This window comes from Myodes glareolus, chromosome 17 (genome assembly GCF_982192425.1).
Source record: "Myodes glareolus chromosome 17, mMyoGla1.1, whole genome shotgun sequence".
In the NCBI taxonomy this organism is placed as follows: Eukaryota; Metazoa; Chordata; class Mammalia; order Rodentia; family Cricetidae; genus Myodes; species Myodes glareolus.
Window position 1 is genome coordinate 67,008,924 of NC_142042.1, and position 26,762 is coordinate 67,035,685.

Genomic DNA, 26,762 nt, shown 5'->3' on the forward strand with positions numbered 1-26,762 from the left:
ACACCTCAATTAAATGTTTTCCTTTCTATGAGTTAACAAGTCATGTTGTCTATTGACAGCAATGGAAGCCCTAAATAAGACACTGTCACCGTGATAAACCTCCAGGACCAGAAACAACCTGGGGAGAAAGGGGCTTATTGGGCTTACAGGTTACAGTTCGTCATCCGAGGGAGCCAAGGAGGATTGCTGCTCACTGGCTGGCTTCCCATGGCTCATTCCCTCACTCCTGCTTTTTTTATATGAAACAGGATCCAGGTGTATGCCACCGCCCCAATTAAGTGCTTTCCTTTGTAAGAGTTACTGTGACTGGGCAGTGGTGGCACACACCTTTAATCCCAGCACCCAAAAACCAAAAAGACAAAGCAAAAAAAAAAAAAAAAAAGAACCGTGTATAGGCAACACTCTAGGCCAGCGGTTCTCAACCTTCCTAATGCTTTAGCTCTTTAATACAGTTCCTAAAGGTTGTTGTGACCCCAACCATAAAATTATTTCATTGCTATTTCATAACTGTAATTTTGCTAGGGCTATGAATTATAGTGTAATATCTGTGTTTTCCAATGGTTACTGTGGTTATGGTGTTTCTTCACAGCAGTAGAAACCCTAACCAAGACACAGAGTTTCTCTGTGTAGCCCTGGCTGTCCTTGAATGTGCTCTGTAGACCAGACTGGCCCCAAACTAGACCTCTGCCGGTCGAAGCCTCCTGAGTACTGGGACTTTTAGTCTGCACCACCACCTGTGTTCCCTATATTAATCCCCCCACACCCCCCCTTTTGCCTCTCTTGGTTTTTTGAGACAAGGTTTCACTGTGACTCTGGAGCCTGTCCTGGAACAACTAGCTCTTGTAGATCAGATTGGCCTTGAACTCTGCCTCCCAAGGGCTGGGATTAAAGGCGTGCACCACTACCGCCTGACTATTAATTTTCTTTTTAAAGATTTATTATGTGTAGTGCTCTGCCTTCATGTATACCTGCACTGCAGGCCAGAAGAGGGCACCAGAATGCATTATAGATGGCTGTGAGCCACCATGTGGTTGTTGGGAGTTGAACTCAAGTCCTCTGGAAGGGCATCTAGTGCTCTTAACCTTTGGGCCATCTCTCCAGCCCATAATTCTTAAAGGATAGTATTATACAGTAGTTGGTCTAACAACTATAGCAATAATTATGCAGTGATAAATATAGTATGAGATGTTTTTAATACTTGTAGAATAAAATAAAAATATCTTTGAATATTGGTAACAAAGTCATGGATATTGCTAATTCTTTTTTTGAATCAGCATCTCATGCAGCCCAGATTGGCCCTGACCTCAATATAGCCAATGATGGCCTTAAACTCCTACTTTCCTGTCTCGATCACTGCAGGCACGTACCACCATGCTTGGCTTAAATTTCTTTTTAAATTATACACAGCTGGGTATGGTTTCTATGTGTTACTTATTTTTTCATTGAGCTATATACAAATATGATTTTTAAACATATACCTACCTTTAATCTCAGCACTTGGTGGCAGAGGCAGGTGGAACTCTGAGTTTGAGGAAAGCCTGGTCCATAGAGTGAATTTTAGGTCAATTTTAGCTACACAGTGAGACCCTGTATAAAAACAAAAACAAAAGCACACACACCTTTCCTATAGTTGAATTAAGATCTCATGTAGAAAACAAACCAAATTCATGAAGTTCAGCAATATTTTAAGTTGACAAGCAAGTCACATAAAACTTTTAAAAGTCATTGAAAAATAGCTCAATATTAAAAACAGTTTTTACCTCTCTCTGTTGGACATTGGCTTCATCTGTACTTGTGGAGTCAATCTTGTTGGGGTACTGACGTTTTCACTGGGCTCTTCAGAGGGGTGGCCTCTCTAAGAATACATGTGGGTGACAGCACAAGGAGAAAAAAAAGAATAAATCAGATATCACCTCTAAAATTGTAAAGCCAATGTTAAGATGAAACCCTGTGGTGAACCTTATTCTAGTAAGTGCTTGAAGGGGACTCAGAGCAGCAGTTAGGGAAACCCATGAGATCATGATTCACCCTTTTCTTCAGCTTGTGTTTAGACTTCCTCTTCTCTTTCGACCGTCCATATTTTTTATGTGTGCTCACAGGCTGGCTGCTTTTATGGCTAGTGAGTCCATTCATCCGCTGACTTTTGCCTCCGATGATTCCTCTACACTTCTCAAAACCACATTTACAAAGTTGCTGTAAGGAAAAAGAGTATTTTTTTAACCCTGTATATATCTTTTTTGTAAGTTCACAGAGGGTGTGCCCTAAGGACTTGGATCCCTAAAGTTTCATGCATGAATCAAGGTCTTTAAAAGCAAATATACAAAGAAACAATTGAAATATATTCTAGTGGCCCAGCCCTATAATTTTAGCATTTGGTAGATCAAGGCAGAAAGATCTGGCTGGGGCTTACTCTACAACACAGCATATCTGAGGGAAGCCTGACTCCAAGGAACCAGAAGGAAGAAAGAGGAGAAGTAGAAAGGGAGGGAAGTGACTGATTAGAATCACTGAAGTAATGATGCACGCCTATAATCTTGGCACTCTACAGGTAAATCAGAACACCTAAGGCTATAAATTAAGTTTAGGGATCAGCCTGGGATACCTCAGACTCGTTACAAACCAATCAACCCACAAGCCAAAGCAATTATAAAACCTGAGAATACTGGCACATGCTATAATCCTACTTGGAAGGTAGGAGAAGGACTGCTTCAGGTTCCAAATCAGCCTAGTCAACACAGCAAGTTCTAGGCTTGCCAGGGGCTATATACAGCAAGACCCTATCTCAAAAACAAACAAACAAACAAACAAAAAAGGCTGAGTAAAGAACAGCAGCAGAGCACTGTGGTCTCTGGAGTTCTCAAACAGTGGGACCTACGTCTTAAGAGTGAAGAACAGTCTTCTTCAATGCGACTCTCAATGTCTCCCTCTTGAATTCAAATTCTTACCTGTTTTTCAACATTGAAGGAATGAAAGTTGTAATCATAGGTGAGCTCAGTCCCAGCTGGCACGTCCTTAAGTGCATAGAGTCCAATACGGTATACTCCATTAACAGACCTATTGAGAAAAAAATAAAATTCCAAGTTGGGATTTCTCATCACTTGTATGTGATCCAAGTACCCCACCACTGAACTACAGCCTTGTTCCTTTCCTTTTATTTCTATTTGAGAGTCTTCTGCCATCATGCTTTTAATCCCAGCACTCAGGAGTAGAGGGAGGCAGATCTCTGTGAGCTTTAGATCAACCTAGTCTACAGAGTGAGTTCTAGAACAGGCAGAGTTATGTGAGAAACCCCTACCTAGCCCTCACACCCCGAAAAAAAGGAGAAGTATCTCTGTGTAGCCCCGGCTGGCATGGAACTCACTCTGTACATCAGGCTGGCCTCAAACTCAATGAGATCGGCCACAGTCTCTACCTTAAGTGCCTAGATTAAAGGTGAACAGCAACAAGTCCCGCTTATTACTATTACTGTCATTATTATTTGGCATGGTCTCATGTAGGAGCTTATAATGACTTCAACCTCACTAGTTAGTCAAAGACAACCTTGAACTTTTGATCCTCCTGTCTCCACCTCCTGGGTGCTAAGATTACAGGCCCATGTTACCACACGGGATTTATGAGGTGATTGAACCTAGCCAGGCCTCTGTGCACGTTAGACAGTCAGTCACTCTTTGAGCTGAGCTTTATCTCCAGCCTCAAATTCCTGGTGATCTATCCTCTTGCTTCAACCTCCCCAGTGGTGGGATCACAAACGGTTTGGCCTTTGAGAGAGCATCCCTCTTCTCCCACATTCCTGCTGCCCCCCAAAGGATCTTTTTTGTAGCTCTGGTTTTCTTGAATCCTTCAGGGAGACAAGGCTGGCCTTACCTCACAAATAGTCTCCTGACTTTGCCTCTGAGTGCACCACCAACACTGAAGAGCTCAGCCCAGATAAGGACTACACAGTGAGACACCATCTCAATCAATCAAACAAACAAAAACCTCAACCAAGCGCTGCCCCCAAGACCAAAAGAGTGGTAGCTTTTTTCCATCATTCTGTGGTAGAGTACGATGCTCAGGAGTATAAGGCCAGCCTTGGTTATAGAGAAGTCTGAGGTCAGCCTAGAACTTGCATCAACAAGCAAACAAACAAATAAGACAGAATTGCCTAGTACAGTTGATGTTCTCGGTTCAATCCCTAGGAAATAAAACAAATCCACACCACACAAAACTGAAAGAAAAATATTAAAGCAAGCAAATTCTTCCCTGTGCCACAAATCTTGAGTACATACCTTCCTGAGTTCTTATTGATCTATGTACCTGTATAATCTCTCAGAAAGCTCCTAAGGCAGTAGTTATGCCGTAAAAGATCTGTATTTTTCTGATCTTTACCACTATGTATTATTTGTCTATTTTGTATTTCAAATAAATTAAATCAGACAATATAATCTTTAAAAAAGAAATATTTTTATTTTATGTGTATGAATGTTGTACCTGTATGCCTGTGGAGGTCAGAGTAGACACTGGATGCCATGAAACTGGAGATATAGATACAGATGGTTGTGAGCCACCATGTGGGTGTTGGGAACTGAACCCAGGTCCTCTGCAAGAGGAACAAGTACTCTTAACTACTGTGCTAGCTCTCCAGTCCTTAAAAATTTTAAATTGATGTGTATGTGTGTATCTCCGTGGGAGGGTATATGCTGTGTGTGTAGAGGTATCCGCAGAAGCCACAACACTGCGTAAGGTTCACAGGAGCTTGTGGCACAGCTAGTTCTAACCTGCATGGACACTAGAAACTGAACTCCATTCCCATCAAGAGCAGCAGGGACTCCTAACGGCTGAGTCACCTCCTCAGTCTCCCCCCCACCCCTTTCTTCAAGACAGGTTCTCTTTGTGCAGCTCTGGCTGTCCTGGAACTTGCTCTGTAGACCAGGCTGACTTCAAACTCAGAGTTCCATCTGCTTCTGCCTCCAAAGTGTTGGGATTAAAGTCATGCACCATCACTGCCAGGGCCCTTGCATTTTTGATTGTTTGAGACAGGACCTCACTGTGCAGCTATGGTTGGTCTTGAACAGAGATCCACCGGCCTCTGCCTGATTAAATACCACCAAGCCCAGGAATTTTTTCTTTTTTCTTTTTTTTTTTAAAAGACAGGGTTTTTCTATGTAACAGCTCTGGCTATTCTGGAACTTGCTTTGTATACCAGGCTGGCCTTGAACTCAGAGATCAGCTTGCCTCTGTGGTGCAGAAATTGTGGAAATGTCCGACCAATGACTGGCCTAGCCTGAGACCCATGCCACAAGAGTGAGCCCACATTGCCTGGAGTGCTAGAGACCTAGGATAGAAACACACACAACTTGAGGGAAAAAAAGGTCAATGAAATGACAACTAATGATATTCTGCTATACTCATACATTGGTAACTATCCCAAATTGTCACCAGAGGAGCTTCATTCAGCACCTGGTGGAAACAGATGCAGAGACCCACAGCCAAACATTAGGCCGAGAAGAATCCTACTGCATGAGACAGAGGGGTCAAGGATACCACAAGAAAATTCACAGAAGCAACTAATCTGGGCACACAGGAGTCTGAACCAACAACCAGAGAGCCTGAATGGGGCTGATATAGCCTTCTGTATATATGTGACATTGTGTTTTAGATATATAATATTTTTTTCATTTTATATACCAACCATGGTTGTGTGTACCCTACTCTCCGCCGCCCATTGTTTGGTCTTCTTGTGGGACTCCTAACAGTGGGAGCAGGGGCTGTCCCTAACACTTTGGCTGGCTTTTGGGAACCTATTCCTTATACTGGGTTGCCTTGTCCAGCCTTGATACTGCAATTTGATATGCCATGTTTTGTTGACATCCATGGGAGGCCTGCCACTTTCTGAACAGAAACAGAGGAGTGGATGGGGGGAGACAAAGGGAAGATTTGTAGGAGGAGAAATGAGAGGTGATGAGGGGAAATAGGAAAGGCAGCCAGGATATAATATAAACAAACTTGAAAAAAAAAGTGTGCCACCACTGCCAGACCCTGTACTTTTTGTTTCTTTGAGACAACGTCTCACTAATGTAGCTAACACCCAGGCTGGCCTGCAATTTACTATCCCCCTGCCTTAGCTTCCTAACTACTAAGATTAAAATGTGAGCCATCACACCTGCCTTTTAAAAATGTAACTGATCTTTCTCTGTGTGTGGCATGTGAATGTCATAACCTATATATGGTCAGAGGACAACTTGTGGGAGTCAATTCTGTTTTGTCCCCCCCCACCATGTGGGTCTCCTGGACTGAACTCAGGGTTGGCAGCAAACATCTTTACCCACTGAGCCTACACCCTGGTCTAGTACGCACACTTGGATACCCAGTCTCTTGCACTCAGTGTCATACTGAACTGTACACATCAGTTTGTACCTTTACGCACTGGACAGTTTTCCACTCAAGTTAAAAAAAAATCCACCATCCTTTCTATACCTATCCTACTGCTACTGACAGACTGTAGTTAATAGTTAGGATACAAATCCTTCAGGGCCTGTTGCCTACCTGAACCTCAGCACCTTGAGGACTAAAGCAGAAGCCTAAGATACATAGTGAGACTCTTGCAAAAAGAAGAGAAAAACACAACAGAGTTTTATGTGTATATTCTTATACATGTCTTCCATCCCCCCTTTAATTTACTTTTTCATTAGTTTAAATCCAAAAGGGGTATAGCATCATGAATCCTGCATTCAATGGCCTCTGTGGGAAGGTTGCTTCAGAATTTGGCATATACTACATACTACTGTTTCCATGACTCCAAATTATCTTTTCCCAGATTCTTTTGTTTTTATTTGGTTTACAAACAAAAAGTTTGGAGTCATTGTGAGTTTGAGGCTAGCCTGGTCCATAAGTTCCACAACTTCAGGGCTATGTCAAGAGACCTTGTCAAGAAAAAAAAAGGAAGGCAGGCGCTCATTATGGCTCTGAGACACTGTTTATTGCCAGCCTGGAAGTCCCGCTCACAGCAGCCTCTACAGGTGTCAAGACTGGTCAAAGAGCTATACATGTCTTGAACATACCTAATAATTTTTGAGGGCCATATTCTTAGACCAGGAATAGGATGGGGTGCTGGGTTTTTAAGAGGCAATGATATACATTTAAAGAGGTTACACCAATCACATTTCATGAGCAGTTTAACATTATTCCTACTGCTCTATCCTTTTTTGTTATACTTGTTCTCTCTCACTCTGTAGACCAGGATTCCCTGGAAATTACAACAGATATTGGCCCACCTCTACCTCCTGAGTTCTGGGATTGAAGGCAAGTGTCACCATGTCTAGCTTGCTTTACATTATTTCATGGACGTGTTGTAATGTCAGTCCCTAGTTCTAGACATTTTGGAGGGTAGGAACTGGTCTTAAAACCTGGTATCAAATCCACTGTCTATTTTTAACTTAAAGTTTCATGAAGCCCACCAACCCTGTCCTTGAACTTCAGGCTCTTGATTTGTTTGTCTCCATCTTGAGATGACAGGTGTATTTTACCATATCTAGCCTATCTTTCCCTTTTACGTTATTTATTCTTTCATTTGTTAAAAAATGGGGAAAGCAGAGAGATGGCTCAGAGATTATGAGCACTTGCTGCTTGCTTGTGGAATCCAACGTCAGTTCCTAGCACGCAAGTCAGGCAGCTCCAGCTCAGCTCCAGGATCTGACACCTGTCTGGACTCTGAGAGCTTACACACACTCTATCGTATACACAAATAACACCCTTTCTTTTTTTTAAGAAAAAGTATTGTCTTCTTGATTTTATAGCTTCTGAGTAACAAATCAGTCCTTTCTCAGATAAACACACACAAATATGTTGAGTATGCCTATATTTATTACTTACTTATCGTTCTGTGTGTGTCTGCGTGCAGATACCTATGTGCCACAAACCACATGCTGGCATCAGGGATCAGCTAGTGGGAGTCAGTTCTCTCTTTCCACCATGTGGGTGCCAGGGATTAAACTCAGTTCTTAGGCTTGGCAATACTCACCTTTACAAGCTGAGCCCTCTTGTTGACCCACTTTAATTGATTTAGGCTATGTATTGGCTTTTGTGTGTATGTATACATATGTGTGAAGTCCAGAAGCTGACATCCTGTGTCTTCTTCAATTGTCTGTCCTCACTTTTTGAAGTTGGAACTTACTAAGTGGTTAGACTGCCTTAACCAATGCACCACAGATATCTTCTTGTTTCTACTACCCCAGTAGAGATTACAGGTGTACACCATGGTGCTCAGCTTTTACATGAGCACTAGAGATTAAATTCAAGTTCTAATGGAAAGCACTTTACTAAAAAACATCCTGTCTGCCGAGTTACCTCTAACCCCCAGCTTTTAGCATCCTGGTTTATTTGGCATCTGGAATTTTCACTTCTTGCTTCAGTGTCCTAAGCACTGAGATTACAGGTATATACCAGTAAACCCATCACCTTGCATTTCTTTTCTTTTAAAATTTTTAGAGACAGTGTTTCTCTGTGTAGCACTGGTCTGGTTATCCTGGAACTTCCTTTATAGACCAGGCTGACCTCGAACTCACAGAGATCTGCCTGTCGCCAATTCCTGAGTGCTGGGATTAAAAGAGTTCACTACTACCGCCCGGCTCACTTTGCATTCTTTCTTTCTTTTCTAAAATATTTATTTATTTATTTATTATGTATACAATATTCTGTCTGTGTGTATGTCGGCAGGCCAGAAGAGGACACCAGACCCCATTACAGATGGTTGTGAGCCACCATGTGGTTGCTGGGAATTGAACTCAGGACCTTGGGAAGAACAGGCAATGCTCTTAACCTCTGAGCCATCTCTCCAGCCCTCACCTTGCATTCTTTAAATTAAGGAAGATTTTTGTTTTTTAGGTTTATCTGTGTGAATGTATGCCATGCTTGTGCAGGTCCTAGAAGAAGCCAGCAAAGGGAGCTGTTCTGCAACAGTACCAAGTATTCTTTTTTTTTATTTTTATTTTTTTAAAATATGTATTTATTTATTTATTATATATACAATATTCTTTCTGCGTGTATGTCTACAGGCCAGAAGAGGGCACCAGACCTCATTACAGATGGTTGTGAGCCACCATGTGGTTGCTGGAAATTGAACTCAGGTCTTTTGGAAGAGCGGGCAATGCTCTTAACCACTGAGCCATCTCTCCAGCCCCCAGTACCAAGTATTCTTAACTGAGGCATCTATCCAGCCCCATCTAAATGGTATTCTTTTTTTCCCCCTAAAAATAATTTATTTTTATTTTATGTGCATTGGTGTTTTGCCTGCATGCATGTCTGTGTGAGGGTGTCAGATCCTCTGGAAGTGGAGCTACAGACAGTTAAACTGCCAATGGGGTGCTGGGAAAAGCACCCAGTGCACTTAAGCACTGAGCCATCATCTCTCCAGCCTCCTAAATGGTATTCTGTTCATGAACAAAACTGTGTTTACAGGGATGTGCTGGATTATTTTATGTTAACTTGATACAAGCTAAAGTCATCTTGTTTGAGAAAAGAACCTCAATAAAAAGAATGCCTCCAAAAGACCGAACTGTAGTCCCGCCTGGAGGGCATTTTTAAAACTAGTGACTGATAGGAGGGCCCAGTCCATTGTGGGTGGAGCCACCCCGGGCTGGCGGTTCTGGGCTCTGTAAGAAAGCCGCTGAAGAGGGCACGATGAGCCTCTGCATCAGCTCCTGCCCTCCAGGTCCCGGCCCTGCTAGAGGCCCTGCTCTCTCTGCTTTTGAGGATGAACTGTTACAGGGACCGAGAGCGAAACAAACCCTTTCCTGCCCAAGTGGCTTTTGGTCATGGTGTTTCAGCACCGCAATAGTAGCCGTGACTAGGATAAGGGGTGAGATCAAACTTAGGGTTGTCTTAGTCTTGAGTCTTAGAAATCAATCCATCCTACTCTTGAATATTTGAGACAGTTTTACTACATAGGCCAATATGGCCTCAGAATCATGATGATCCTTCTACCTCAAAGTCTGAGTATAGACATGTGTCACCATGCTAAACTTTAGAAATATTAATTTTATCAAACTGAAAAAAATTCAATTTTAAAAAAGCACGGTCAATCCTTTTTGAGGAATTTATATCTACCTTCTGTATCTCCCAAGTCCAAGAAAATAGCCTGTGCCATCTTTCTGGACACTTACTGTCACATGTGACTGAAGGCTTGAAATCTGGTCAAGTCCTTACTTTTTCTCTATCTAGCTTACTTTTGTTTTCTTCTGTATTTGCCCTGCATTAATTCACATTTAACTTACCATCTTATAATTTTTGGACAGGATCTTACTCAGATGAGTCTAGCTTTCAACCTTTTTAAAAAAATAAATTAATTTTAGTTTTTATCTGTATGGGTGTTTTACTACATGTGTATCTATGCACCACAGGTATGCCTGCTGCCTGCAGAGGCAGAAGTGAGTGTCAGATCCCTTGGAAATAGAATTACAGATAATTTGAGTACCACATGGATGCTGGGACTCAAATGCCAGTTATCTGGAAAAGCAGCCAATGCTCTTAAGCACTGACCCATTTCTTCAGTCAAATGGCTTTCACCTTGTCTCTTCTTGTCAGTACTGGGCTGGAATTAAAGGCATGTACTACTATGCCCAGACAAGTTTATATATATATATATATATATATATATATATATATATATATATATATATATATATATATATATATATGTATACATATATATATATATATATGTATACATATATATATATATGTTAGCAATGGGCCTGTCAATTTCCAAAAATGATTTATATTTGAACTTATAGGTCAACTTGATAGCATGACATTAAACTTTTTTATGTATGTATGTATGTATGCATGCATGCATACAGGAGGAGGCCAGAGGCATCAGAACCCCTGAGTTGGAGTTACAGGAAGATGTGAGCTGTTTAGTATGGGAACTGAGTTATAGACATTCTTTAACCACTGAGCTACCTCTCCAGTGACTATTATAATTTTTAAAAGTATGAACTATTTTTTATGTTTTAAGGTGTGTGTGTGTATCTGCTACAGTGTCTATAGAGGAGTTGGCTCTCATCTTCTAATGTAGGAGAAATGGAACTAAGGATGTCTGGCTTTGACGATAAATGTCTTTATCTACTAGCCAGCCCTATTTTTTACTCAGACACATTGTTTTGCATACATGCATAAGTGATGGTAATCTCCAGTCCCTCTTCTCACCTTCCTACTGACTAGACTCCTGGAATGTATAGGATCTCTCACTGAAAGTAGAGATCACTGACTGGCTCTGCTGGCTGGCCAACAAGCTTCTGGGAATCTGCCTGTCTCCACTTACCCAGCATGCCTGGGTTTTGACATGAGTGCTAGGGATGTGGCAATAGGTTCTCATTTCTGTGTACTATGCACTGTAATCAAGGTTATTTCCTTAGCTTTGAGTCAGTGTCTCAATATATGACCCAAGCTAGTCTCAAAATTTGTAGTGGACGAGTAGATTGATACCTAGCCCTTGAATAAGACCTATCTGTTCATAAAGTTTTGTTTGGTGAATCTTACCACAAAGGTCTAACTTTCTTTAGATCTATTTTTAGGTTTTAAGGACTTTTACTTTTCTAGCACTGAATATGTATGAGTGTTCGGCCTGCTTGTATACATATATGTGTGGCATATAGGTGTGCTTGGTACTCCCTAAGGTCAGAAAAAGGTATTGGCTCCCTTGGGACTAGAGTCATAGACCATTGTGAGCTGCTGCATGGGCAACGGACCAGGTCCTCTGGAAGAAAAGTCAGTGACTGCTGATCCAAATCCTAGCTTTAAGAAACTAGTCTTTTTTTTTTTTAACTTTTTAAAGATTTATTTATTTATTATGTATACAATGTTCTGCCTGCATGCATGCCCGCATGCCAGAAGATGGCACCAGATCTCATTACAGATGGTTGTGATTCACTGTGTGGTTCCTGGGAATTGAACTTAGGACCTCTGAAGTGTAGCCAGTGCTCTTAACCTCTGACCCATCTCTCCAGCCCAAGAGACTAGTCTTTTACGAAGTTATTATAAAAGTATTGTCTTTTACTTTTATTTAATTTTTTCCTTTATTGAGATGAGTTTAAACTTGTAGCCCTGGCTAGCACAAACTCTTTATGTAGACTGGGGTGGCCTCAAACTCACAAGATTGCTTGCTTCTGCTTCCCAAATGCTAGGATTAAATGTGTGCACCTACACTTGTACTCAGTTGTCGTTTATTTTTAAATAATAAATTTAAAATTATGTGTATGAACATAGAGGAGTGTATGCCTTGTGTGTGCAGGTGCCTGGGAAGGCCAGAATGGGACACTGGATTCTCTGACGTGAGTGACAGGAACTGTCACTTGGGCCCGCTTCAGTCCAAGCGTTACCTTGCACTTGGCTATTAGCACACTGGAAGTGCAAACAGTACCGAAATTTCCACGTCTACAATCACTATCATTTGTGCCTGAGACAGGGTCCCATGTAGCTCAGGGTGGCCTCAGGAGTGCAGGATAACTTTGAACTTCTGATCCTCTCGCCTCCACCCCCTGAGGGCTGGGATTTTAGAGCTGTACCACAATGTGTGATTTATGAGTTGCTGGGGATCAAACCTAAGGCTCTGGGCATCCTACGCAAGCACTATACTGTTTGGACTGTATTTCAGCCCCAGGTTATTTCTATTTTGTTGGTATGGGTTCTTTGAGACAGTGCCTTCCTAAGAATCCCAGATGTGCTCTCCATGCAAACTGCTGGGTGCACAAGTCTCTGCATCCCATTCCGTTTTTCCTTCTCATTTTTCACTGCACCACTTAGTTAGGGCCTTCACTACAAAAGATAATTCAAGTTTTTGACAAAAATCTTTAAAGTTTTCAGGTTTTGTGTTTTTTATGTTTGTTTATTGAACGTGTGTGAATCGTGCGACTTTATTTTAAGTGCAGCACATGAAGATCTCAGAGGACAACTCCAGAGAGTTAATACTCTCCTTTCACAATCTGGGTCCATTTTAAGTGCAGCACATGAAGATCTCAGAGGACAACTCCAGAGAGTTAATACTCTCCTTTCACAATCTGGGTCCTACGGACTGAATGAAGGTCTTTCAGGCTAGGCGGCAAGCCATCTCACCATAATGATAGCCCTAGTCCTCAGCACCTCCCTTTTGAGAAATGGTCTCCTGTACCCAGTTTGGACTTGAATTACATACAGGAGGAGAAGAACCTCAAGGTCTGGCTGCAAGATGGCTCAGTGGGTACAGATATTGCTACCAAGCCTGGTGACTTGAGTTCAGTCCCTAGGACCCACACGGTAGAAAGAACTGATGTCTAAAACAAGTAGTACCCTGATCTCCACACGTGCTCTGTGCCATCAGTATGCATACACGATAACAAATCAGCAAACACACAAATGTAATAAAAAGCTCACTATCATCATTAGATAAATGGAAAGCTCCAGACCAGCCTGAGATACAGGGAATCCTATCTCAAAACAAATAAAAACAGGAGAGGGAGTGGGGGGAGTGGGAGGGTGTTGGGAGGTGGGGCGGAAATGGAAACTTTTATAATTTAATAAAATTACTTTAAAAAAAAAACAAATAAAAACAAAATAAACAAAAAGTATACCTAAGTGTTATTAGTAAAGATACGGGTCTCAAATTTCTTTTGGTACATGATTTTAATTCTAGACTCAATTTCTTAAGGTATATATTTAGTTTCTAGTTCTGATATCATTTTTGAGAAAATGTGCTATTCCCTTTTCCTTTAACTTTTCCTAAATAAAGGTATTTAGAGCTGGGTGTAGTAGCATATACCATTAATCCCAGCACTTGGGAAGGCACATCTCTGTGAGTTCAAGGCCAGCCTGGTTTACATACTGAGATCCAGGACATCCTGTCTCAAAAACCCAATAAATAACTTTTAAAAAAATCTCAAAGCTATGCCAAGTAGTGGTGGTGCTTGCCTTTAATCCCAGCACACAGAAGACAGAAGCAGACAAAATCTCTGAGTTCAAGGCCAGCCTGTCCAGGATAGCTGAAAAACTCAGCCATGAAAAAACTAACAACAAAAAAAAAAAGAATTGAATTGAAGAAGAATCCATTAATTCATGATAACCATGAGGTCACATGATTTTAATCCCAGCACTCAAAGGAGGTAGAGGCAGGGGGAATCTCTGCAAGTTCTAGGATAGCCTAGACTACAGAGAAAGACCATATGTCAAACAAAGATTCATTCTCATACTCAGTTCATTTTACTATTATTTTTGAACCATTTATTTTGTATTTGGGCATGTGTATATGTGTGTGCATGTGTGTCATGGCACACACGTGGAGGCGGGGACAACCACCTTTACTGGCTGAGCAGCCCCACTGTCCTTTTGCTTTTTCTGTTTGTTTTCTTTTGTGGCAGTTTTCACTTTACAGATCTAGGGATGAAGCCCAGCTTCTGTGCTTGCTAGGCAAGGGCTGTACCACAGAGCTCCATCTCAAGTCTCTCAACTTCCTGAAATGTTTGCTCTTTTGTTTACATAGGGGTGCGGATTTTGTGGATGAATATATTGGTAAAAATTACCACTCACATAAAACCTGTATTTTTGTGTATGTGAATCACATCTTAATAAAATTCATGAAAGAAAAAAGTGAAGCTGTTCTAATTGCTTGTGAGTCCATGAGCACGCGACAGTGTGTGTGTGTGTGTGCGTGCGTGTGTAGGTCAGAAGACAACTTGTGGGAGTTGGATCTCTTCTTCCACCATGTGGGTTCTGGAACAATCAAATTCAGATTGTCAGGGGAGGTGTCTGGAGCTGAAGTTACAGCGAGTTGTAAGGCATCCAATATGGCTGCTGGGAACCACTCAGGTCCTCTGCAAGAGCAGTGTATACTCTAAACCACTGGTCACCCTGCCTTGGCTTTCTGAGGGAATGGAATGCATGTTTCTTTTCATTATTTTAAAAATTATGTGTATGTATGTGTCTGTTTGTGGGCATGTGCACGCAAGGGCAGGCACCAGCAGAAGCAGAGCTGGAACTGCAAGCGCTAGGTATTAAACTCCGCCCTAGAGGAGCAGTATGCACTCTTCACCGTTAACCATCTCTCCAGTCCTTCAATGCCTCTTTGATAAAATTCTTTTCCTTCTTAATTAGATTTGACCATTTAAGACAAAGAACCTCATTTCACCTTTTTTTTGGGGGGGGGTGGGCTCTTGTGATAAATCTACTGGAGTAAGTAAGTTTGAAATATAGCCTGGCTAAATAAAATGACATACATACAATGTAGTTACTTAACAGACAATAAGCATTCAGTGAATACTTTAGTATCAGTATACACGAGTGCTCTATTTTTCTGGTAAGAGTAGTTAGGATAACCTAAAGAAACAGCAAACACTTACTCTGCCTGAAGGACTTGGTAAATGAACTTCCTAGGATGCTCTGTGTAAACTGCGTGACAGCAGGAGGCCAATCTCCGGTACCCTCGATACCTACCATTCTGCATACTTCGATTCACCTTTTTATGCTTTCTTACCATTTCTGCATTTCACAATTTGGGTCACAGCTGTGGTTGATGAATCTGGCCTCATTTCCCATGCGATAACTGTCAATCACCATTCCGCTATCCAGGTTCAAACAGTAATGGTCACTGTGATTATGATACTGTTCAATCATTCTGTTCCTGAAGAAGAGAGAAATAACCACTGATTAAACTGGAGGGCAGCTATTCTCCCCACCACACTATTGATGCCAAGTTACTAATGAATAAAGTGACATGAAAGTTCACTTCTTTAATTCACTACCCTCACCTTGCAGAGTCATCATTTCATCAGAATTTCATTATTTACCTGAATTCTTGTTCGCTGACAACTTCCCCTAGGTATTCTATGATGAACTGGCCAGCTTTCAGGGGTTCCTTGGTTCTAATTCCCCAACCTTTTTCTTCAGCTCGAAATCGTTCCAGACATTGCACCCACTCATGCCTCTGTATCCTCTGGTTACAGCACTGCTCACCACATGGGCAAGTGTTAGGGGAACATTCAGCAAAGATCATTCTAGAAGGTCAATTGTAAATTGTAGTCAATTTACCAAATACATTTTTACTGAACACATTTTATACCATCAAATTATTTTTAAATTTGATCCATGAAAAAACTTTAACAAGAGTAGCTAAGTATTCAAAATGAAAATGATATAATTCAAAAGTTAACTTTCATTATTTTGGAGCTGGATCACAGACGATGCTTTACAGTTTCATAAAACTGCCAACCCTCTGGTTTTTCTGATGAGATTGGATGCCTTTGGGGTACTATGATTGCAGACACTCCAGACTTCCTGTTGCTGTTCTTGTTCTTTTTTTGAGTTTTTCAAGACAAGATTTTTTCTTTGTATTCCTGGATGTTCTGGAACTTTGTAAACTAAGCTAGTCTCAAACTCAAAGATCTACTTGTTTCTACCTCCTGAGGGCTAAGCTCAAAGTCATAGGCTACCATCCCCTACTGGGTACACACACTTAAAACAGAACAAAACAAAACAAAAACCCAAGAAAGAACTGCTGAGAGTAGGAAAACATAGTAGGAAATAAAGAGAAAGAAGCCAGGTGGTGGTGGTGCACGCCTTTAATCCCAGTACTTGGGCAAGTGGATTTCTGTGAGATCAAGGCCAGCCTGGTGTACCAAGCAAGTTCCATGTCAACTAGTTTCACAGAAAAACCCTACCTTGAAGAGAGAGAGAGAGAGAGAGAGAGAGAGAGAGAGAGAGAGAGAGAGAGAGAGAGAGAGAGAGAGAGGGAAGGAGGGAGGGAGGGAGGGAGAAAAGCTTGCCTTGGAGTAGGAAAGAATATTACTCCTAAATAACACTTATTTATTAACTGTCTGATTGTTTATAATGGGGTGAACTATGTGTCATAGCACTTATGTAGATATCAAAGGAGTTGGGCACTCCTTCCAACATGTGGGTGATGAGGATTGAACTCAGGTCTTCAGCTTGGTATCAAGCATGTTTATTTGCTTACCAATCATGCTGGCAGGCTGTTATTGATTTCCATGCTAATTATTGCTGAACACTCCACCATCTTTACACTAAAATATTGTTTTGTAGCCATTCATGGCTATTTACAGACTTTTCCCTTGGCTTTATTTATTCTATTTTGAGCAAAGTCTTACTGTGCAGTCCAAACAGTACTGGAACCTTCTACACAGTGTAGTTTGGAATGGAATGCATCTTTTATATATATATATATAGGCATTGCATATTTATTTTCATGCACACACCACACATACACAAAGATAGGGCCTCTTTTTGTAGTCCTGGAACTTGCTATGTAGACCAGGCTGGCCTCGAACTCACAGAGCTCCACCTGCCTCTGCCTCATTAGTGTAGGGATTAATGATGTGCACTAATATATCTAGCCCTTGATTTATATATTTTGTTACATATGAGTGTTTTGTCTACATGTATGGATGTGCACCATGTGAGTGCTTTGTGTATGTAGAAACCAGGAGGGGGCACTGCATCTCCTGGAACTGAATTTATGAATGTTTGTGAACCATCATGTAGGTTCTGGGAACTCTGTTCCTCTGTAAGAGCAACAAATAACTCTTAACCACTGAGATCCACTTTTGATCTTCTTGACTCAACTTCCTGAGTGCTGGAATTATAGGCAATTAAAATGAAGCCGAGCAAAAGATTTTGAATATAACAAACGAACAGGTGTTTTGAATGTTTGTTTTTGAAAAATTTCCAAGGTGGTGGGCAAGATGGCTAAGTGGGATAAAGGTCCTTGCTGTATACGCTTGCTGATCCAAGTCTGACTGCAAAGACAGAAGATGGAAAGAATCCACTCCACAGAGTTCCCATCAAATGACCCCTACAAGTGCTCTGAGGCAAACATGCCCACACTTATATACATTATACACAACAATAACAATTTCTAACTCTGGAAGGAATGGGTCTCACAAGCTAGCACAGGCTAGCTGGAGAATCACACTGTGTGGTCCAGTCCTCATGTCTGTTGGAATTCTAGACATGCATCACCACACCTTTAAACATTTCTGAATCTTTTTTTTTTTTTTTAAAGATTGTGTGTATGAAGCCCAGCAGAGGTGGTGCATGCCTTTAATCGCAGCACTTGGGAGGCAGAGGGAGGCTGATCTCTCTGAGATAGAGGCCAGCCTTGTCTACAAAGTGAGTTCCAGGGCAGCCAGTACTGTTACAGAGAGAAACCCTGTCCTGCTCTCCTACCAAATATTTACACAATTTTAAATAATTTGAAAATATAAGACAAAGGGGGGAGTGGGAGGGTGTTGGGAGGAGGGACGGAAATGGAAACTTTTATAAATTAATAAACTTAAAAAAAAAGAAAATATAAGACAAAGACACATGTCAGATAGCTTCATTTAGTGAAGAATTTATCATGGGTTAATTGAAAAACCTAAATAGGTATCTATTCAATAATACCTTTGATTTTTCTTACATACTAATGCATTTATCACCTTCATCTTGTTATCTGTCAAACTTAATTCTCTGTAGTGAACAGCTTCCACGACATTCATTTGATAACGTTTTTTTCTTAGGGTTATTTTCTAGTCGTGGTTTAAGTGAGAAGTTTGTTAGGACTGAATATAGGCCAGCATTATGTCGTAAAAAAAAAAATACCTATGCCAACAAAAATGATATAAAACAATCAATGTATTTAATATGGCAAATGTTCAAATGTCAGTTTTGTGGTTACATTTTAAAGCAAGTTGGTCCTATCTTATTGTTCTGGTGTTGCTAGGACAGCTCAGGATCTTGCCAGTGAGGCTCACTCCTGGCTTAGCGCCTTCTTTTTTATGTCCTTAGGAGTAAGAAAACTGCAAAAAGCCAACAAAATAGTAGACAAAAACAAATTAAACCAATGAAATTCTCAAAATTTAGAAACAGGAAGTAAAATAAATAAACCAAAACTGATTATAAGAAGCAACAATTGCCGGGCGGTGGTGGCGCACGCCTTTAATCAGGAGGTAGAGGTAGGCGGATCTCTGTGAGTTCGAGACCAGCCTGGTCTACAAGAGTTAGTTTCAGGACAGGCTCTAAAGCTACAGAGAAACCCTATCTCAACCCCTTTCCCCACAAAAACAAAACAAAACAAAAACAAACAAACCAAAAAAAAAAACAAAAAAACAAGAAGCAACAATTATGAGGCTAGAAAGATGGCTCAGAGTTATGAGCACTGGTTGCTCTTGCAGAAAACCTGACTTCTAGTTCCAGGGTATTACACATCCTCTTCTGGCCTACAGGAGTATCAGGCATGTATTTGGTGTGCATACATACATACACACATGCAGATAAAACACCCACATACTTAATTTAAATAATATAAAACAGCCACAATAATATCAAAATATTTCACATTGTTTTAAAATTTGCCTCCACAACTCCACTTAAGGATAGGGTTTCTCCACCTGGGTTATAGTTGTCTTGAAAAGACAGGGTTTCTCTGTGTAGGTTTCTCTGTGTAGCCCTGACTGTCCTGGAATTCACTCTGTAGACCAGGTTGCCCTTGACCTGAAAATCCATTTGCCTCTTCATCCTGAGTGGTGGGATTAAATGCACGTACCACCATCTCCTTCAAAAACATACTTACTTTTAAAATTCAATATGCATCCTTAGCTGGTCTGTTAACTTGCTATATGTAGACAATGTTATAGCCCTATATAGACCAATAGTCTCTGCCTATGCCTCACAAGTGCAAGGGTTACTTACAGGTGTTCAGCACCATGCCCAGTTAATTCGTGACATTAAAAAAAATTATATGAGAATGTGAGCAACCAGGTTGGGTGGGGGGACTCCAGCTTAGATTCCTAGTAATAGTGGGTAAGTAACCTCAACTGGTCATCTTCCTATGATCAAATTGGTGCCTGGACCAATTGTTATCAGAGAGGTGTTATCCATCAACTGATGGAGGCAGATGCAGAGACCCATAGTCAATCATTAGGTAAGCTCAGGAATCCTGCAGAGGAGAAAGGAGCGTAGGAGCCAGAGGGTCAATCAGCTAACCTGGGCTCATAGGGGAATCACAGAGGCTCACAGAGATTGAACTGACAACCAGGGGGCCTGCTGCATGAGGACCACCTAGGCCATCTGCATGCATGATACTGTTGTACAGCTGTCTCTGACTCTTTTACTGGCTTTTGGGACCTTACTTCTCATACATTGAGTCACCTTGCCCAGCCTTAATACATAGGAAGGTGCTTAGTCTAACTGCAACTTGATATGCCATGTTTTATTGATACTCATAGGAGACCTGCCCTGTCCTGGATGGAGACAGAAGAGGAGATTGGGGATTAGGAGAGATAGGATGGAGCAGAAGGACTGGGAGAAAACAATTGAGGAAAGGCTGTGGCCGGGATGTAAAATAAGTAGTTTTTAAAAAATTTGCATTTTAATAATTTTAAAAGATTTTTTTCTTTTTCTATATGTTGTTTCTATATGTTGTCTTGAAAAGACAGGGTTTCTCTGTGTAGGTTTCTCTGTGTAGCCCTGACTGTCCTGGAATTCACTCATATGAAACAATGTGAACAACGTGCATGTCTGGTGCCCAAGGAAGTCAGAAGAGGGCATCAGAAACCACTGCAACTGGTTCCTTAACCACTGAGCCATCTCTATAGCCCTGTTAGTAACTTTTTGCTTTGTTTTATTCTGTTGTTTTGAGATAGAATTTCTGTATGTAGGCCTAGCTGTGCTAGATTCACTTTGTAGACCAGGCATGCTTCTGCCTCCCGAGTGCAGGAATTAAAAGTGTACACCACAACCAACTGTCTTTACACTGGGCTGGTGAGATAGATGGTTTATCTGTTCTGTGTGGTTCCTGCAATCTCAGCCTCCACAGGGCTGAAATCAACAGGTGAGTACTACCATATTTAGAACATTAGTTCTTTATTTTCTGTGAATTTATCTGCATTAATAAAACCAACAATTCCATCTACACTCCTTCTCCTGTACCAGGCATTTCCATCTGACACCTAGTAGAGGCTGGTGGTGCATGCTCATCAGCTCAGCACTTGGAAGCGAGGCAGGGGAAGCAGAGCTCTGCCACAACTGAAAACAAATAGTTCCCACTAAAAATAAGACTCTCCAAATGAGGTAACGCCACACTTTTTACCTCTGATGACACTTTTACCATCTCATTAGCATTAGAGGTCACTGACTGTGCATATGCTCATACATGCAAACAGTTTATTAGCACAGTTTTCTGTGGAAGTTATACACTTCATTTGGATGGTTCCTCATTATGGCCTACCATATGCTGAAAGCTAAGAAGGCACTTAAGACTTTGGTTACTAATAGATTACAACATCATCTGATATTATCTTGAGAGCTACCCCCAGAGCAGGTGACATTTCGGCACACAAGACTCTCTGATACTCTATGCAGCCCATGAGCATCAGCGTCCAATGTCAGACTCCGTTCCAGAGAAGCGGTCACAGTACCTATTGAGGCAGTCATCCCCACAGCCCTTCCTGGCGGCATCATCCGGCTTCTTACAGTTACAGGTGGTAGCCTCATAACCAGAAAGAGGTTTGACATCAACGTAGACATCTTGAGAAGACAGCAAATAAAAGTTTTTGAATATACAGAACTATAAAAATAAGTGTCAAGACAGGAGGAATATTGATGTTTTGAAGGCAGAAAAAATAACTTCTAAGTTACTCACTTGAACGAATTTTTTTATACAGGGGGACATCTGGTTTTTTGTATAGCTAGAAGAAAAAAAAATCTTGATATAGCATTTTGCTTCAACTGACAGCGTGGCATCAAACTCTAAAGATAAAGGTAGGTATCCATGCATTCTGTTCATAGGGAAATATCTGTGGGAATTGGGCATGATGGGACACCTCTATACTCGTAACACATGGGAAGGTGAGGCAGGAGAATCACTGTGAGTACAAGCTACATGGCAAATGTTTTTCAGTCTTTCTGAATCAGGTATGATCAAAGGAATCTCACAGTGATTTATTTTTAATTTTCTCCACAATAAAAAAGTGTGACAGAGAATTAGATAGTTTATAAAAAGTAACCATGTATTTGTTTTGTTTTATTTTGTTTTTTAAAAGGCAGCATCTATGGAGCCAGGGATGGATGACCTAAAATTTTTTAGGTAAATTTTTTGGTTCTTCTCCTATATTCCTTCCTGAGTGCTAGGAATATGGGATTGTGTAAATAACATCTGAGTTACAACAATGTATTTTGAATTTGCTTTTTTTAAAAAAATTTTTAACATGCTGTTGGACAACTATTGAAAATAATCAATCTGAAGACCAAACTTATTCATTTGGATAACTTAAGATTCTATTTGTTGCTATCAAAAGAAAGGAAAGGGGATGGGGGTAAAGGCCAGTGGTACACTTTGTGTTCAAGTCTCACCATCAACCCTGCCATAAAATCACAAAATCCTATAAACCCTAAAACCCTCAACACATATAAGGTTTGTTTTTAGTGTAGTAGTATGACAATAGAAAGATTAGCTGTCCTCTCAGCCGTGACTGATAGGAAATCTCAGGAAATCAGCAATACGGTGGTTCATCACAAGCAGAGTGTGCTACTGGTGTGCACGTATCTCAATTCAGCAGTATGGAGATGAAAGCAGGAGGATCAGAGGTGGTAGGCCAGCTTTAGCTACATAGCAAGTTCAAGGTCAGCCTGGGTAATATGAAACATTGAGGAAAGTTCTCTCAGGTTTGAACTAAAGTGTGCTGCAAAAGAAACAGCAATTGAACTAAACTCCATCACTTAATGATTTATCAGGATTTATTTTATCATATTTTTTCATTTCATGTTCAAAGCCTCATTCCCCAAAATTAAAAGGGAGGAAAAAAAAATCATTGTCTAAAACCAAAATAAAACAAAAGCAACTCCTTCAACCAAACCCAACAAAAAGACACAATATATAAGATATTCATAAGAATTTAACAGAGGCCAGGCAGTGGTGATGTACATCTTTAATGCCAGCAGTCTGGAGGCAGAGGCAGGCAGATCTCTGAGTTCAAGGCCAGCCAGGTCCACAGAGCGAGTTCTAAGACAGCCATGGCTATTTAGAAAGCCTGTCTTGAAACAATTCACCAGAGAAAAGGAGGCAGAGGAGATTGAAGTGCATTTGATTTTCCAATGTTAACTTTTGTTTAGAGACAGTGTCTTAGTACGTGGCTCTACTGGTCTGGAACTCACAGAAATCCACCTGCTTCTGCCTCCTGACTATTAAAGATGCGTGTCACCCCACCTGCCAGTTTCCCAGTGGTTGTTCTCTGAAACCTTTAACTTAATTAAGGTCTGAGGGTTTTGTTTGTTTTTTTTTTTTTTGGCAGTACATCTTCATTTTCTTGAGCCCTGCATAAAATAGAATTGTTATAACAGCACAAAAATCATTGCCACCAAAACAAATGCTCAGAATAAGAACAGAAGTTTGCCCATTGAAGCAGAAACTTACTGTAATTACGAAGTATGATTAAAGGTAAGTAAGGTACATTGAAATGTACGCAAATTAATTTTTCTTAGTCTCTAACCTTTATAAGGGCAGGTCTCAGTATATCCTAAGATATGATAAGGAGCCAGAGGAAAACAAACTTGCATTCCTTATTGCCCAACTGTTATGAGTTAAAAAAAAAAAAAACAAAACCCTGAACAAAGAGGCCTTTGTACCTGATTGTGTTTCCACTGCCAGAGGATATCATAGGGAAGCTGGAAGTCAATTCTCTTCTGTCTCAGGTACTTTCCTGAAATAAAAAAGTCAGTTTCAACAACTATCCTGATATGCAGGCGATACAAAGTCAGCAAATAGTCACATGCAATATACATCTGAATAAACACACACATGCACACATGTATGTACACACAAACAATTTTTCTTTGGGGGAGCATCTTTACATGATAGGGGTTCTCTGTGAAGTTCTGGCTATCCAGGAACTCACTCTATAAACCAGGCTGGTCTCAAACTCAGACATTCACCTGCCTCTGCCTCCCAAATACTGGAATTAAATGCGTGTGCCACCATTGCCTGGCTGTGCAAAATGTATTTTATAAATTTATAATCATGTCTAGAAAACAAAGCAAAATTACAACTGAAATCAGTAAGTCACTATGAAATTAAATAAACACTAAGAAGTTTTTAATTATTAAAGTTATAATCATAAAGTACCTGCACTTGCTCTTACTACATAGAGCTTAATGGTAACAAAAAAGGGCAAACTGGGCTGGAAACAAGGTTCGGTGGTTAAGAGTTCTTGCTGCTCTTGCAGAGGACAGGGTTTACAACCAAGTTTCAGGGAGCTGATGCCCTCTTCTGACTTCTGCAAGCACCAGGTACACACGTGATACATATATATCCATGCAGGAAAAACAGTTATACACAAAACTACAACAACAACAAAATCTAAAACAACTAAAGGGTGAGGGGCAGAAATCCAGACTGGCTAATGGATAAAAGTACCTGCCTACAAGCCTGACTACCTGAATTCGATCCCTCGAACTCATCTAGGAAGAGAGAAAATGCACTCCTACAAATTGCTCTTTGGTTTCTATGCAGCACTGCGGAAAATATTCCCACACAAAATTAAACAACCTAATAAAAAGAGAAATGAAAAAGGACATTCTTGAATTTACATAACTGAGGAATACATGTCAACCAGCATGATGGTTCCAGAATCCATGGTGGAAGGAGAACCTCTCTGATTTACTTATCCATCTATTTATTTATTTGTTTGTGTTTTCTTAGACAGGGTTTCTCTGTAGCTTTGGAATCTGTCCTGTAACTTGCTCTTGTAGACTAGGTTGGCCTCAAACTCACAGAGATCCGACTGCCTCTGCCTCCAGAGTGCTGGGACTAAAGGTGTGTGTCACCACCACCCAGGTGCCTCTGGCTTTCACATACTCACACACACACACACACACACACACCCCTCTGAATTCTAGACACACACGTACACACACACCACAGAGATTCACCTGCCTCTGCCTCCTTAGGATTAAAGGTGTGGGCCACATGTCTGGCTTCCCTGTCTTTTAGATGAATACTGGGTAACGTGCATGCCAGAATTCAGGAACATACTTTACATATATAGACACAAGCACAGACAGGCTGGGGAGATGGCTCACTGGTTAGGATGGCCCTCCATAGAGAACCGAAGTTTGGTTCTGAGCACCCACATTGGGTGGTCAATTGCCTGTAACTCCAGCTTCACAAGATCTGACATCTTCATCTGGCTGCTGAACATGCAACATACACACACACAGATATAAACACATACATTATTAAAATAAAAAGTCTAGCTGGGCGGAGGTGGCACATGCTTTTAATCCCAACACTCAGGAGGCAGAGGTAGGCAAATCTCTGTGAATTTGTGTCCGGCCTGGTCTATAGAATGAGTTTCAGGACAGCCAGGATTGTTATACAGAGAAACCCTGTCTCGAAATATCAAAAATAAATAAATAAATAAATAAAAACAAAAAACTACGCCCATTTTAACCCCAGCACTTAAAAGGCAGCAGAGGCAGGCAGATCTCTTTGAGGCCAGTCTGGTCTATACAATGAGTTCCTGGACAGCCAGGGCTACACGTGAACTTAAGATCCTATTAGCTTTTTTCCCCCTACAAATTAAACTGCTTTCTTTTTTAATATATTAACATAGTTTCTTAATTGATTCTTTGGGAATTTCGCATCCTGCGCTCTAACACACTCATCTCCCAGTCCTTCCATGTTCACCCTCCATCCTTTTAGCCCTCCCAAACAAACAAACAAACAAAAAAACAAAACTAACAAACAAATCAAAAACCCAAACAAAAACCAAACCAGTATCACTTCAGTCCTCCACCTTGAGAGCAGTGTGTCATGAAGCACACCTTTCCACAAACAGCACAACTTGTGACTGTCCACTGCCATGAGTCTGGTTTAGTTCAAGGCCTCTGGCTTCTGGTACACCATCAACACAGGATCCTCACTGAAACTTCTCTAGTCTAGACGGCTTTTGCCTGGAGTTATGGAGATCCTGTGGCTGAGGCTTTACAGCACTGGTCACTTCACATGCTCCTACAGGTCACATGTGGGATAGATGCTGGGTGGACCAGGTCAAAGACCTCAATATGAGCCTGTCCGGGACTCCACTGGTCAGGCCTCTCTCTGGAGGGGGTCAAGGGCAGCTCTTCAGTGCTCAGGCCATGGGGGCCAGCTCTCCTCTGTACTCTGGTGAGAACATGGGTCACTGACTTCAGCACAGAACCGGGGTGGTGATAGGGCCATGGACGCAGACATGGTCCTCAGATGCAGTTCAGGCTAGACATGATGTCACCATTGTTATGATTCTGGCCAACCAGCGGGGCTGGCACTTCCAGGTTCCATGTGTGGACAGGTAAAAATACCTAGCCGCCCTGGGGACCTTAGAAGGTCTTGCATGACCCATATGCAGCATGGTTGCATCACCACATATGATGGCAGCTACGTAAGCCCTTGTGTGCATGTGTGAGCTCTGTCACCTGTGTATGACGTGGCTTTGTCATCCCCCCGGGCGCATACACTAGGAAGCCTTTAAAAGCTGGATGCGCTTTAAAGCCCCCCCTTTAAAGTGGATCTTCAGCCCCCCCCCCGGCCACTGACCTCACCAGGCCTGTACACTTCTCCTCTAATAACCTCCTAAGCGGGTTTGTTATGTGTTTCATGCTTCCTTCTCATTTGTGCCAGGTAATTTCAACCATGACCTCAGATGGCAGTAGAGGCCACTCAGATTAGTATAGACCCAGCAGCAGCATGACCCAGAAACCCCTATTAGTCTGTTCGTCAAAACCACTAC

General features: G+C 41.3%; 1 protein-coding gene across 4 annotated transcripts in view; it reads right to left on the minus strand.

Moving 5' to 3' along the window:
- Ash1l (ASH1 like histone lysine methyltransferase) overlaps window positions 1-26,762 on the minus strand; it is a 147,546-nt gene that overhangs the window by 33,971 nt on the left and 86,813 nt on the right. For all 4 annotated transcript variants that reach the window (XM_087897354.1, XM_087897355.1, XM_087897353.1 and 1 more), the window contains exons 8-15: window positions 23,623-23,696; window positions 21,641-21,686; window positions 21,417-21,525; window positions 15,792-15,998; window positions 15,479-15,625; window positions 2,946-3,054; window positions 2,029-2,193; window positions 1,761-1,855 (exon numbers count right to left, since the gene is read on the minus strand). In XM_087897354.1, the coding sequence (XP_087753480.1) occupies window positions 1,761-1,855; window positions 2,029-2,193; window positions 2,946-3,054; window positions 15,479-15,625; window positions 15,792-15,998; window positions 21,417-21,525; window positions 21,641-21,686; window positions 23,623-23,696 (952 nt within the window). The remainder of the gene's footprint in view (window positions 1-1,760; window positions 1,856-2,028; window positions 2,194-2,945; window positions 3,055-15,478; window positions 15,626-15,791; window positions 15,999-21,416; window positions 21,526-21,640; window positions 21,687-23,622; window positions 23,697-26,762) is intronic.